This window comes from Apium graveolens, chromosome 7 (genome assembly GCF_009905375.1).
Source record: "Apium graveolens cultivar Ventura chromosome 7, ASM990537v1, whole genome shotgun sequence".
Lineage (NCBI taxonomy): Eukaryota > Viridiplantae > Streptophyta > Magnoliopsida > Apiales > Apiaceae > Apium > Apium graveolens.
Genome location: NC_133653.1, coordinates 41,603,427 through 41,618,897, shown reverse-complemented (window position 1 = coordinate 41,618,897; position 15,471 = coordinate 41,603,427). Strand labels below are relative to the sequence as shown.

At 38.7% G+C, this 15,471-nt stretch overlaps 1 protein-coding gene across 1 annotated transcript; it reads right to left on the bottom strand.

Annotated features, from left to right (window-relative positions):
• Positions 1 to 13,512: 13,512 nt before the first annotated feature.
• Positions 13,513 to 15,236, bottom strand: LOC141670712 (uncharacterized). The gene is made up of 2 exons (XM_074476693.1): positions 15,102 to 15,236; positions 13,513 to 14,896 (listed from the first exon to the last, which is right to left on the bottom strand). Exons 1-2 carry the CDS (start codon positions 15,190 to 15,192, stop codon positions 13,602 to 13,604), a joined length of 1,386 nt encoding a protein of 461 aa, XP_074332794.1. The 5' UTR covers positions 15,193 to 15,236; the 3' UTR covers positions 13,513 to 13,601.
• Positions 15,237 to 15,471: the final 235 nt, after the last annotated feature.

Here is a 15,471-nt window from a genome sequence, read left to right as displayed (position 1 = left end):
ATGGGGAATATGGTTGGTGAGAGTATGGAGGAAAGAAGTGAGGAAAGAAAGGAATGGCAGAAAGGGAACAGAAAGAAGGCCAAGGCAAAAATGAAGAGTGAAGATAACACTGAGGAAACCCAATCAAAATCTAAATCACTACCTTCCATTCCTGAACCTTTTGTTACTGATCCCAGTATAAATGTCCATGATGAACCAATCATCCCTAAAGAGGAACCTATTGATTGGGACACCATCAAATTGCCTACCTTCCTAACTACTTCTCCATCACCAAAGAAACTGAAAAGAAAATCCAAATCAACACCTCCTCTAACCTCAAGTAAATTCACTCAGAAACATAAACCTAAGCCTAAGCCACAAGCCTCAAATGATGATTATGTTCACATTTGTGGCATAAAAGAATATACAGATATTGAACTCTACCTGGATGAGCTGGAGGAAGTAAGGGGAATAAATGCCTATGGACAGCTACCAGAAAGGTTACTGTTCAAGTATAAAGGAAATGTGGAAAGGACTTGGCCTCTTCAAAGAATTCTAAGTGAGGGCTATTCTACCTTGATTAGAGTCTACTCAGCTATCAAAAGGGATACTGGCTTTACCAGGACTGCCAAAACTGAGATTCTTAACAAGATTGCCAGCATAAGGAAGAATTGGTGGGAGTCAAATTCCTTTTCTAGAACATTACTCAACCCTGAGCATGGAATTACAATTCATAAATCACCTCATAGGTTGATGGAGTTCAGAGATAATAAAGGAGTCAGAAGATTTTTTAGACTTAAAGACCAGCTTAAAATTTCCAGTAATGAAACTCTCAAGGACATGCAATCTAAGTTGGATATCAGTGAAGAAGATGAAGCTGAATTCTACAGACAACTCCAACTCCAAGTAGAGGAAAATGACAGGAGGCTAGGGAAGAAAATAAGGGAACAAAGGAAAAGAAAATGATTTGCTCAGACAAAAGGAGCACCCTTGGAAACACTTTAAATCTTCAATTCTATCTCAGTACATACACTTTTACACCACTTTTGAATTTCTACTTGGTTTCAACTCATATATTTGTTAAGTGTTTTGTTATCATCAAGTTAACCCTGAATTTATGCCTACAATTCTAGTAGACATAAATAAGGGGAGATTGTTAGGAATATATGTATTAGTTTGATGATAAGTTAAACAAAACACTTAAGTAGAAATCTAGTGTTTGTAGCCTCAACGGATAAGACCACTTTGGCTATCCGTTGATGGAGTAGCTTTACTTAGAAATAAGTTTAGTATTGTAGCACATTTCAGTCTCTATATTTAAGTTATAATTCTTAGAAGTTGTGGGAAATTATAAGTCATGTTGACTACTAGTGGATATGCAAATAGGAGGGCTAATTATAAATATTTCATGCCTTGTAATTTTGTATAAATGAAGTAGTATCAACTGATAGATTAAAGGCCTTCAACGGATGAGAAACAAAGCTTCAACGGATGTCTCTAAAGCATCAACGGATAACATCCATCAACGGATGAGTGCATCAACGGATAAAGCTTCAACTGTTAAAGCATCAACGGATGTCACTAAAGCATCAACGGATGAAAGCTTCAATGGATGCTCAGTTCCATAGCAGTTGATAGTGACAATTCATAAGCTGACGGAGGCACACGGGTTGACAGAGACAATTGGATTGTGGTAGCCTCTTGGTGGAATCAAGAAAAAGCAGCATTTCCATTCTGGTGTAAACAAGGAAGTATTCAAAGATTCACAGATTATCTTAGATTGCATTGGATAGAGAAATGAAGAAGAAACATGTGAAGAACTATTTTTTATGATTGTATTTTATCTTTGTCTTCACTTGTAAACTTGGTGATATATAAACCAAGTTGCAGCTAGTAATTAGAAGTGAATTTTCCAGAGCTGTTTAGAAAAATATAGAGAGAAAATCATCTAGTTTGTACTAGGAAGCAGCTGTGAACAATTCTTTGTATCACAGATTTTCTGAAATACACATCTCTCGTGGAACAACAAATCCACCAGAAAAGTTTTTAAAAGCCTTTGTGTTCTTTACATTTGTGTCTTAAATATACATCTGTCTACACCTGCTCAAAGAAATTCACACACATCTGTTCATCATACACTTAGCTTTTGAAACTGCTCAAAACTTGAAAAAGTTTTGAGATTTACATTCAACCCCCCTTCTGTAAATCTTGTTGTTAGTTCCTTGGGAATAACAAGAAGATTTACGTTAATGGAAAGATGGAGGTCTTGAATGATCACCACATAGCCCGTCGCTGGAACGATCTACGCCTTGAAGGTATCCATACGAATGATCGCCCGGAGGATGGGTGTGTACCAGCACGTTCTTGAGGCCGCCTTCTTGCTCTCTTTATCTCTCTTCAAGCTGCTAGGGTTTATGTTTTATCAAATAAAACGTGTAACCCTAATTCTATTAGAAAAAGATATTATATAGGCAAGAGCTAATGGGCCTCCAACCCTAAACTGAATTTTAGAGTTATTATTATTAAATTCGAAATTCTAATTCTTGTATTATTAAGTCTCACTTAATCATCCAATAATTTAATTTCAGATTTAATATTAAATTCGAATTTCTTACTTATTTAATTAATTAAGTCACACTTAATTAATAACGAATAATTCGAATTACTTACATTTAATTTAAATCCGAATTTATATTAAATAATCCTCCAATCATTCTTTGTGCGACCCTTTAGGTTATTATTACGTTGACAATAATTTTAAATCTAATTTAAAATTATAAACAATGAGCGGCATCTAGTAATACATCATTGTTACCCAAGTAATAATAATTAAATCGGTGATCAATTAAACCTTTCGTGAATAATTTACAATGTAATATAATCCCTTTAGCCTTATATTATAGATCAAACTCGAGGCATGCATTGTGTCATCCTCCGTTAACGTTCAATCCTTCTTTCCTTGATCAATGAGTAAACTATTAAACAAATCAGTATTTGAGCACATCCATGCATTTTACTGTCTTACTCAATCAAGAGGCCAATAATATCACTCCTTTAATAAAAGAGGGCTAAATCCCATCTAGATCATTCATATTTCTCATACGATTCATAATGTACCCAATATCTACTTTTATTATTACCCGGTCAAGGATAACTTTTAATAGTATCAAAGTATATTAATTATCGTATAGAAATATAATGATTTCAGGTCAAAGGACCAATACATCATTATCACTGTGAGATTAACTTATGACACTATATACATGTAGTATCTCATAACGGGTTAATCCAGCACCATGTATTTAATACATGTGCCTGTGTTTTGACTTTAGTATTACCATACCTATGATCAATGAGATGTGATCATCATCCAACAAACACACTAGTCTCAATATATTTATTATCGTCCCTTAATAATAATACTTGACTAGGGATCTTTAGGAATATCAATACTATTCTCATAATCTCATTTCTAAGTCACGTACTTAGAGATATAGATTTACATATCATATTCCAAGGACATTTATTAATCTAACATCTTATCGCAAAAAATAAAGATATAATAAATTACTAAAGAATAATCCATATAATCATAATTAATAATCCAAATGTTTCATAATATAAACATAATAGTGTTGTCTCTAGGGCACAAACACTAACAATATGCGCCTTCATCTCGACAAAAAACAGTGCCATAAAAGCAAAGAGAAGGATGATGAAGATGTACTTGTTCAAGATGAAGAGGATGAGGAGCTTAGAATGTACGAAAAAGAACGAAGACTTTTAACTGAAAAAATCAGGCGTAAGAAAGAGATACTGTGCCTCCAGCGTGAGTTCTTCGAAGTCTCAGAGGATCACAAGTCTCTAGAACATCAGACTACGGAGTACGACTCCACCTGGCTCCTTTCTAAACAGTCAACATTTTCAGAGTACGAGGAGTCCACAGGATCCCTCTTTTCAAAAAGAAAAAAAGAGAAGGAAGAGGCATACGACGTTTCCGAAGATGATGAAAGTTTCCATTCAGCTTCAAAGCGTCAGCAAACATCGAAGCTATCCAAGTTGGCAGATGATTTATCCTTGATCAAGAATTACATTCGAACTCAGAGTGGAGGTATTGAAGTTGCTTTAGAAAGTCCTCTATCAGTGAAAATTGAGAATGCTAAAATCAACAGAGATTTGAAGGTTCCTCCTATCGAGTCGTTCGATGGATCTTCGGACCCATCGAATTTTATTAACCTATTTGATGGTAGGATGGACTTTTTCGGACACTCCGAGGTAGCCCGATGTCATTTCTTCTCTACTTGCCTGAAGAGAACAACCTTGAATTGGTTTAATAACCTTCAACCTCGATCAATTGACTCCTGGTCAATTTTGAAAAGTAAGTTTAGAACTCGCTTCTCAAGTAACAAGAAAGTCGGAAAAATCACAGCGTCACTCATTACAGTCTATCAAAGATCGAACGAAAGCTTGCGAGCATACTTGACACGTTTCAGATGACATATAGCCGAGATTACTAACTTGGCCGACCCTTTGGCAGTCAATTATCTCATTGCTGGTATTGACCGGACAAGGCATAGTCAATTGCTCGAAGAGCTCTTCGAGAAGAAGCCCAAAACCTTGTAGATGGCTATTAAGATTATTGAGCATAGATTAACCCTTCAAGAAGCTGTGGGAAGTATCCAGTATTCTAGGTCTCCAAAAATCCGAAAAGGCCGAAGTCCCAAAGATCCAGAGATTGCGAAAAGAGAGGTTTTCGAAGTCCTCGACAACGAGAAGGGCCTCATAGGTCTAGAGCCTCACGTGCATCTCCAACACCTCGATCATATCAGAGAAGTCGGGACGTCATTCCCCATACTACAGTACAACGATATAGTAAGAGGTGGGACCCAGATAACAAAGATACTCGAGAGGTCACGAAGCTCAATACAGAAAAATCTGTTATCCTGGCTGTTCTCAAAGCTGATCCATCATATAGACCTCCAAGACCTATGAACCCAAACAGGCCTCCTAGCAACAAATACGGTGAGTATCATGATGATACGGGTCACGAGACAGAACATTGTTTCCAGTTCACTTACCTCATTGAAGATAAGATTCGTTCGGGACACCTAGCTCACTATGTGGACGACAATCATTCTCGAAGGAGCTCCCACCGTGATCCCGATAGGGTCATTGAAGTAATCTCAGGAGGATATTAAGCAGGAGGATCTTCCAACAACTTAAAGAAATTATATGCCAGGGATATTTGTAGAATAGACTCCAAACGGCCTCGTAGAAACCCAACTCCGGTCATCTCTTTCTCTGATAGCGATTATTCAGATGATATCATTGATGATCATCAAGACGCTCTGGTTATCACAACAACAGTAGGAACAAACACAGTTAAGAAAATCCTGGTGGATAATGGGAGTGCATTTGATATTTTATATTACAACGCTTACCCAAGAATGGAGTTAGGGGATAGGAAGCTCGACACGGCAAACGGAACGCCACTTTATGGCTTCACGGGTAATGAAGTGAAACTTGCCGGTGTAATAGATCTGCCAGTGCTCCTTGGTTCTCCGCCATGCCAAATTTGGCGAGTAGTCAAGTTTCATATAGTTAATGCAATCTCAAGCTTTAACGCCATAATATGGAGGACTACTATAGGCCCTCTCAAGGCGATCACATCTATCGCTCACTTAAAGATGAAATTTCCTACGGAATTCGGGGTTGGAAAGGTCTGTGGCGATCAAAAGATCTCGCGATAGTGCCACCTAGGCAATTCCATTCCAAAAAATCGCAATTTGAGACCTCTGGAGGTCCATCAGATCGTGGAAGTTGACCTTAGAGAGATAATTGAAATCCCTAAATAAAGTAGTTGTGAACCAAACGAAGACTTGGAAGAGGTGGACTCTTTGACCTACCTCAGGGCAAAAAAATCCAGATAGGCGCTAAACTATCTCTCGCTGACAAAAATACTCCAAAGCTTCGCTGACATATTTGCATGGAATCCGAAAGACATGCCGGGGATCCCAGAGCAGGTAGCACTTCATAGACTAAACATTTCGCCAGAGGCTCGCCCTCTCAAGCAAAAGAGAAGAGTGTTTTCAGCAGAAAAATAAGAAGCTATAGATATCGAGATTGATAGGCTTCTCGAAGCAGGATTCATCAAAGAGGTTCAGTTTCCTCGTTGGATCGCTAATGCTGTCTTGGTCAAGAAAAATAACGGCAAGTGGAGAATGTGCGTAGATTACTCAGATGTGAACAGGGCCTGCCCGAAGGACTTCTATCATCTTTCTAACATAGATTAGCTCATCGACTCAACGGAGGGTCACAGAATGTTGTCTTTCATGGTCACCTTCGCGGGCTACAATCAAATTAAATTAGCTAGTGAAGACCAAGACGATACTGCTTTTATAACTCACAGAGGAGTCTTCGCATACAAGGTCCTCCCTTTCGGTTTACTCAACGTAGGGGCAACTTTCCAAATAACCATGGATACAAGCTTTGCTCCCCAGATTGGGCGCAACATCCAAATTTATGTAGATGACATGATCGTTAAATCGATCAGAGCCTCGGGTCACATAGAAGATCTCGTAGAAACCTTCACAAGGATCCGTGACAATAATATGCACCTCAATCCGAACAAGTGCTCCTTCGGCTTGACGGGAGGAAAGTTTTTGGGGTATCTCCTGACAAATCGAGGCATAGAGGCGGATCCAGCACAAATCAAGGAAATTCAAGAGTTGCCAGCTCCAAAATCCCTAAAAGATCTTCAACGCCTCACAGGCTCCATTACCGTGTTGCGCCGATTTATTCCCCAATCCTCTAAAAAATGTCTACCAATGTTTGAGACCATCAAGACGGCCTCAAGATCAAACAAGTTTGTATGGAGTGAGGACTGTGAGATAAGTTTTCAAGGCATCAAGGATTTCTTGACTTCACTACCAATACTGACAAAAGCTTCTCCTTGTGAACCCCTCAAAATTACTTATCTGTGACAGAATCCACAGTAGCGGTGGTTTTGGTAAAAGGCGAGGCGTTAGAGCAACGTCGCATTTACTTCGTCAGTCATATGTTAAAGGATGCAGAGCTTCGCTACTCAAAAGTTAAAAAACTCATCTTCGCCTTAATCATCTCTAGTCGTAAATTACGACACTACTTTCAGGGGCGATTGATCAACATAATGACTGACCAATCACTTCGTAAGATCCTTCACAGACCCGATATGTCAGGAAGAATGGCAGCATGGACCATCAAACTGAGTTAGTTTAACATCAAATTCATTCCAAGAACCGCACCAAGGTCTCAGGCTTTGTCAGATTTTGTGGTTGAATGCAATTTCCCACCAACAAATGACAAGAAATCCTCCTCGAAGGTTAACAGGGGTTCGTGGACCTTGTTCACGGACGGTTCCTCAACTTCTACATTATGAGGAGCTGGAAAAATCCTCACAAGCCCCGAAGGTTTCAAAATTTGACAAGATGTTAAATTTCAGTTCAAAAATACAAACAATGAGGTAGAATACAAGGCTATCATTGCAGGCCTTCGACTAGCTCAAAGCCTGGAGGTAAAAGACATCGAAATCTTTTCTGATTCCCAACTTGTGGTTAAGCAGATAAGGGGGAATATAAAATTTTGAATGAAAAATGGTTGTGTATGCAAGCATTGCTAAGGGATTTCTAGACGCCATAACCTCGTGGACTCTGAGCTACATAGACAGATCGGAGAATCAATGGGCAGACTCCCTTTCCAAGCTCACAGCCTCAAGCAATGGACCCCCGACAACTCTAATCTACGTTGTGGCCCTTGCAACCCCATCTAACACAAATAACCCCTTGTACATAAATTGTTTCAATTCCATTCAGGATTGGAGAACTCCATTAATACAATTCATCCAAGGAACCCTGCCAGAAATGAGCGATAATGAGAAAAGAAAAATATCCATCAAATCCCGAAGTTACTGCATAGAGAATAATCAACTTTATAGATGATCGTTAACAGAGCCATTGCTTAGGTGTGTTGGAAAGGACGAAGCAGAGCAAGCTATGGGCGAGGTCCATACAGGCATCTGTGGAGAGCACTTAGCCGGTATGAATCTCGCCCTCAAAATTATGAGGTATGGATTCTATTGGCCAACCATGCGAAAAGATTGCGAAGATTTCACTAAGAGGTGTAGACCATACCAGCTTTATAGTCCAATAGCTCATATACCTCCCACTGCGCTCACCTCGGTTACTTCGCCATGTCCATTCTATATATGGGGAATGGACCTCGTGGGCCCATTACCAAAAAGTGTGGGACAGAAAAAAATCATCATTGTGGGCATTGATTATCATACCAAATGGGTTGAAGCCAAATCATTGGCTCGTATCATAGAAATAAACGTCATCAACTTCTTTATGGAAAACATAGTGTTTTGCTTTGGAGTCCCAAAAGCAGTTGTCACAGACAATGGCAGCTAGTTCATTGGAAATGATATTGAAGAAACCATCGAACAACTAAAGATTCAACACTTCAAGGCGTTAGTGGCGTACCCTCAATATAACGGCCAAGTGGAAATAACCAACAAAGCAATTCTCCAAGGGATAAAAAAGAGACTCGCAGAGGCTGAGAGGCTGTGGGTCGATGAGCTCCCCAATGTCTTGTGGAGTTATCGAATGATCCCAAGAACTTCAACAGGGCAAACTCCCTTCAAAATGGCATATGGTACAGAGGCAGTCCTTCCCATCGAGGTAAGCTTAGACTCCACCAGACTACAATATTTCAATGCTGAAAAATCCTTGAAAGGCTTGCGCCTAAATTACAACCTTGTCGAAGAGCTCAGGGACTCAACTCATCTCAGATTGGAAAAATATCAAGAAAGGACAACAAAGTACTTCAACTCCAAAATAAAACCAAGAAAGTTCGAAGTCAATGATCTCGTCTTAAGGGAAGCAGCGATTTTAAAACCCGGTAGCGTCGCTAAACTTTCAGCCCTGTGGGAGGGACCCTACATGATAACAAGAGTTATTAGACCAGGCACCTTTATTCTTGCTCACCTCGATGGCTCTCCAGTACCAAACACTTGGAATGCAATACACCTCAAGAAATTCTACCAGTGAAATCAACTCCAAACTCCCAACATGACTGAAAAAAGATCTAAGTTATGTTAAGTTATGTTTCTTAAATTTAAAATCGCCATGAGGACTTGTAATTATGTGAGCTCCCGAGGCTCTCTATGTCTAAAAATGTTGAAAGTTTCTATTTTCAAGATTAATCAAATTTCCATCTGAAAAGATCAAAATCTCCAAAAGACAAAGCTGTAACCTTTCAAAAATAAAAACAAGAAGATTTAAGGAAGAAAGAGCAAAGCACCCTAAGTTATCTTAAAATTACGATTTTTAAGAAACATCGTCGCGAGGTCTCATAATTTTGTGAGCTCCCGAGGCCTCGTACCTATGCAAACATCGAAAGAGCTCAGTTTCAAAAGTAATCAAATTTTCTTTTGCCAAAAAGCTTCAGTTACAAAGGGTATAAAACCTCACCAAGGAAAAAAGATAAGGTAGAAACCTTTTAAAAAAGAAGAAGATAAAACTTAAGGCTTCTTTGCAAGGAAAATTTATGAAAAAAAAGATAAGCTCAAAAGAAGCACAACAAACCACATTGCCAAGACATTGCAAAATTATGAAGGTTAAAACCTGAAAAAATTTCTGTCCTGATAAAATCAAAATCTACTTACAGGGAGTCTACAAGAAACTCAAGCACTACATTCAAAGAAGTTCGAAATTCACATAGAACACTTTTAATATCAAAGCCACAAGGCTCCGGCTGCAAAAATTATATAAGCAACACAAAGTAGCAAGTTCAAAATTATCTGAAGGTAAAATAGCAACATCCGAAAATAAACCAAGTTCGAAACCGAAATCCAAGGGTTACATGAAAGTCATCTGGACATATCCAGGAAAATAGGTAAAATTGATAAACTAAGGACCATCTACATCGGGACTAGGGGCCACTGGAGGAGCGCCCACGGCCTCACGAATCCGCCCCTGCTCCTCCTTCAGGTAGTCCTCCTATTTTTCTTGATTAACATCTAGGCCTCGAGCACCAATCCTCTTCCAACATTCGCTATATCCCTCCTCAAAAAGCTGCAATGACTCCTCCTCCAGCAACGCCAGGTTTTTCTTCACCTTGTCAAGTTCCTCTTTCAACGATTCCCTAGCAGCAACAACCGCTTGAAGCTCAACGTCATGCTCCTCCTTCAACTTTGCAATCTTCCCCTCTGCCTCAGCTACAACAAGTACTTCCTTTTTCACAGAAAGGGACAAAGTGTTGCACTCATCCAACAAATTAGCATTATCTTTCAACAAACTTGATATCTTTGATGAGTTCGTCTCACGCTCGCGAGTCATCTCAACAAGTTGGGCATCCAGGCCTCCCTTAGCCTTCTACAACCGCAAAATCAGCTCGAAGCTTATCAACTTCACCAACGTCGCAACTCAACGTTTCAACTCTGAATTTTTCAAGTTCAGCAACAATCTAAAAAAAAAAGAGAAGATGACAACAAAGACAAACAGAAACAAAAAATGCGTTAGCTACACTGCAGTAAATGCGACGAAGCAGTACATGTATAAAATAGGACGAAGAAACAAGGAAATAACCTTTAAAGCATACTCCTTGCATGTGTCAATAGACCCGGGCGCCACGGGCTTCGAGGCCGCAGCAACAGTAACATTAGCTCCAACAATCTCCTTACCCTTTCTAACAATTTTATCAACAGAACCACCGCCACTGGCAATCGCGTCAACATTCTTATTCAAAGAAGTATCAGGAGAAACCTTGTCACTATCCTCCAAAAACACAACCTTCATTAAATCCTTGTGTTTTTTATGATGATGAGAACGAGACGAGCTGTGCTCACGGTGCCTCTTCCGCTCTTTCAAAGTTGGGTCTATCTTGGCGATAGTCACATCAGCTTCGAAACACTTCGACGAGTCACCAACAGGAACAGAAGTGTGAGTTCGATCAGCTCCATCACTTCCCGTACCGTTATCTTCAGCTTTAGAAACACCAACACTCAACTTCTTCTTTGCAAGAAGCTTCAAGAAATTCTCGGAAGGCATCTTCTTCTACTGATTAACCAACAAACGAAGTTTAGGCCCCGCAACTGCAAGAAATAAAACAAGATGTAAGATGCTTTATGACAAATAACTGTTTGAAACAAATCGTAGCAAAGCGAGCACAAAATAAAAAAAAAGACAACAAGCAAAAGTGTATTAAGCCTAGAAGCAAACTAAATATCTTACGACTATGATTACAAAGAAACCGAATATCAGCAAAACAAGACGTCTTGAACTGTGACGTATGACCACAAAACCTCACTAAATCTAAGGCTGATAAAGAACCAGAATCATTCAGCGCCTTCAACATCTCGGGAGATAAACAACGCCACGAAGCCACTTCAATAAGCTCACAACCTTCATACCATGCCCATCTTGAATGCCAACCAGAATTCGACGACGGCATACTAACGAGCTTCGGACAACCGGGTTTCGCATCAAAATAATCTTGGGCACCAGTTGATTTCAAACGATACAACGAAAAGAGAAGATCAAGACTCGGTTCTATCCCAAGCTCACTACATCGAGCAATAATCCCGTTTATCTGCAAAACCAAATTCGGAGATATCTGACCTACTCCAGAATTCAAAGTCCTCAATACGCAGAGAAATAAAGGATGCATTGGCAAGCGATAACCATAAGAGAACCATAAATCAAGAATTGCCTGGAAACCTTCACAAGAGACCTCCACATTCGGTCATCGTGACTAGGAGGGAAAACAACAAATCCATCAGAAAAAGTGCAATAGCTTGACAAAACACCAAGATCTAGAAGAGTCTTGTGGTACACACTCGGGGCGTTATAAGGCCCCTGTGATCTGAAGAACCTTACATGGGTATCCAACACCATAGCCCCAACATCAGTATCAAACCCAGAAGCAGAATCACCCACACCATCAACCTTAGAACCCTCGCCAGCAAACTCACCCTTCTCGAAATCTTCAGCTTCGTAATCAACCCCAAATGGGGAGAACTCTCCAGAGCCGGGCAACGGTAAAGAAACATGGCCTAATGGGTCCAACCCACTAAAAATATTCTCCGACTCTTCCGATTGATCTCCCTTTTTACCACTGACTCGACCAGAGGACTGACTCATATCTTGAAAAGAAAAAACTAGAAGAAGCAAATCTACAATAACAAAAAAGAGGGGAAAAAGTTATAGTACCTACGAAAGATCGAAGATAAGCACGTCCAACAAACACCCTGCAAAAGAAGTTTAATCAGTCATTTATAGTAAATTCCAAGATAATTGAGGAAGAGAAGTTGGAAGGACAAAGGAGAAACCTTTGGGTTCCCAAAGTAAAAATGAGGATGAAAGAGAAGGGCGGGCAGCTCTATAGATTCAAAAAGTGGCTCAAATTCCAAAAAAAAACCCACAAATCGCTGCAAATAAAAGCTCGTGGGACCTGATTCAAAATAAAATCTAAAGATTTCTAACTCCATTGGGGGGATTATTGTTAGGGCCCAGGTCCAATTATGAAGGCCCAGACTTAATATTAGGCCCAACAAGCTAATAAGGCCTAGTTGACTCTACTATAATAGGAGGGAGTATTACTTATAAAGGGGTTGGCAATTTAGACTAGGGGGAGATACTTTGGTTCAACAATCTGCATATATACAGCAATCTATAATTCTATATGCATCTACCCAAACTACTCTTGATTTAAACTATATTAAATCGGCTAGAAGCTGAATCAGTCATTTTCCGGATGATCGTTTATCATGCTCAATCAATGGGACTTATTGTTCATACTAAATAATATCCTATACGAATCGTACCTAGAACGGTCGTCTTTCACGAATGATATGCGTTTTATAAATATTTAAAGGTAAACCATACATGAATTTTCTAATATTCAGTAACTTTCACTAATAACCATATATAATTCCTTGTTGTTACCATCTCACAGTAGTTGATGCTTAATTTGTTTGTACTGTGATTTTATTTTTGAGTAGATACTTGCACTGCAGCTTAAGTAATGTAATGTTTTATCAAAAAAAATTATTATTTTCCTTCTTTTGGGAGAAATTTGTCTTGAGATGATGATTTTGAAATGAAATTATGCTTAGGCGTCTTCAAAAAATCTCTTAGCCGAACATGCAAATATACCATAAGTGAAATGCTACATACTCCAAAAGTGTTCCTAATGACGAGACATTATTTTTTTAATTTGTGTGATTCATATTAATGCACGAGGGTTCATATTATCTATTAGAGAATCACCAATATATGATGATAAAACATTTGAAAACACTTTCACAAATTTGTTTGAGGATCTAGCATTTTTCTGGACGTAATATCTTATAGTAGTACTTAAACATATTTTCTGGAATACATTTTGGGATCGAAAAGTTGGTAAGGACGTTAAGTTCTACGTTCTTATTGTATAAATGGTTAGCTGAAATATATCACTTATAATCATACTGATACCATTTTAAACAACTGGAGATGGCAGAAACATTAGCTTTTCTTATTCATACACATACATGACACATCTATTTGTGTATATCTTCTCATGCTTCTTTTTAGTACTATAAATTATTTGTCTAGTGGGACTTCTTTCTCAGTGGAATCATCACTACTACTATCTGCTGCTTCTTCCGCAAATTTGGCGAAAACCATACGGTTGTGTGGTGTATCAGCAACTTTAAGCAGTTTACCGATCAAAAATACGTCGCAGTTATGGGTAGGGTAGATTTTGTTATGATACTCGTCGGCTGTCATGTTGTACATTTCTGATCCCGACACCATTTTCCCGTAAAATACGTGTGCACCAATTGCCCGAGGTACCGTTTTCACATTCTCTGATGAGTCCGTCCTAGTTTTCGGAATTTCTTCAATTACACTTGATTGAGTCACTTGAGTGTAATTCGTTACCTCTGCATGGGATGGCAACATCGTTGAATTAGAAACACTCATTCGAGTTGATTCTGTCCTAACTGTGGCTGTTCCTTCGGGATGGTTAGTCACTTCGGTTGATGTAACATACTCCATTAACTCTTCGCCAGTTTTTGAATTTTCTTCAATTACATTTTTTTGAGAGTAATTCGTCACCGGCTCAAGCGATGTTGTCAACACTGAATTAGCGACACTTGTTGGAGTAGAATGAACTGATCTGAGCGATTTAGAGGAACTTGTTGTTGGTAATAGTTTAGTGGTACTTAATTCGTCATTGACCTCTAGATTTCTTGGTTCAGTTACAACATATAAATCAGCATCTATACTTTCATATTCACTAGATGAAGTACTGTAATTCGTCACTAGCTCAGTTGGTAAATTTCTCAACATTGACTTAGCGACACTTGTGGAAGTTTGTTCAGTACCACCTGTTGCCGTTCCTTTAGGCTGATCAATCACTTGGGTTGATTGAACATTGTTCGTTGATTCTGCATTATTAGTGTTTGGACTTTCTTCAAGAAAATCGCACCGCGTGTAATTTATCACTGGTTCAGTAACTGATGCTCTCATTCTTGAATTGGGGACACTTATTGGAGTTGGTTCAGTTTCAACTGTTGCAGTTCTTTCAGGCTGATCAGTCACCTTGGTTGCTTCAGCATCTATATTATCGTCGCCTATTATAATTGGATCGGAATTGTCAATCAACCAACTTGGTAAATATTCTGGCAACCGGATAGGTTTGGTCCTATCAACCTTCATCATGATTGGTTTAGCATCATTCGCTCTGATCGGCCTTAATGAACTCGTCGGATTACCGTCTTTCACTAATAATGCGTCAGGTTCTAGATTTCTTGGTAAAGCGCCATTCAGTTTAGATTTAGCTTCCATACTCGTGCTAGCTGCTGCTTTTGTCGGTCTAATTTTTTCAAGAATTTCTGCTTGAAAAAAAAAGAAGACATCAAAATTAAATCTCCTAAATAAGACTTTCGATGTGCAGAGACATGAAAGACAAATTAGTAAGAGTAAAAAAGTACAGAGACGAGCAACGCGATCTAATATCAACTAATATCTTTGTGTGTGAATAAATTTGTGGCTTATATGTGATTGTGTTTGCTTGGGTATGTAAAACATGTAACTTACCAGTAAGTGTTCTGCTTTCAACCATGGGGATAGCGAGAAGAGAAAAGATAAACACTAAAGTAAGAGCCATGTACACTTTGTTCATTGCCATATCTGATGTATGTACATTTGATGAACAACCAACTTAGTATTTATAGTCAAACTAATTCTTAATCTAATGCCAAAAGGTTAGATATATAACAAAGTCATTTGTCACTAATGGTATTTCATTGTTCCATATAATACGGCGAGGAATCTGTTTAAACATCATAATCATATGTAATATAATAGTACTTGGTAATTATCGCTAACTAAAGCATATTGATAACAGTTGTTTTACAATGAATTAATAACATCCGACGTATATCAAAGGCATACGAGTTAATAAAAT

Excerpts from the sequence above, each read along its gene's own strand:
- LOC141670712 (XM_074476693.1), bottom strand. The coding sequence starts at position 15,192 with ATGGCAATGAACAAAGTGTACATGGCTCTTACTTTAGTGTTTATCTTT. Across the intron at positions 14,897-15,101 it reads TGAAAGCAGAACACTTACTG|AAATTCTTGAAAAAATTAGA; the intron begins GTAAGTTACATG and ends TTTTTCAAGCAG.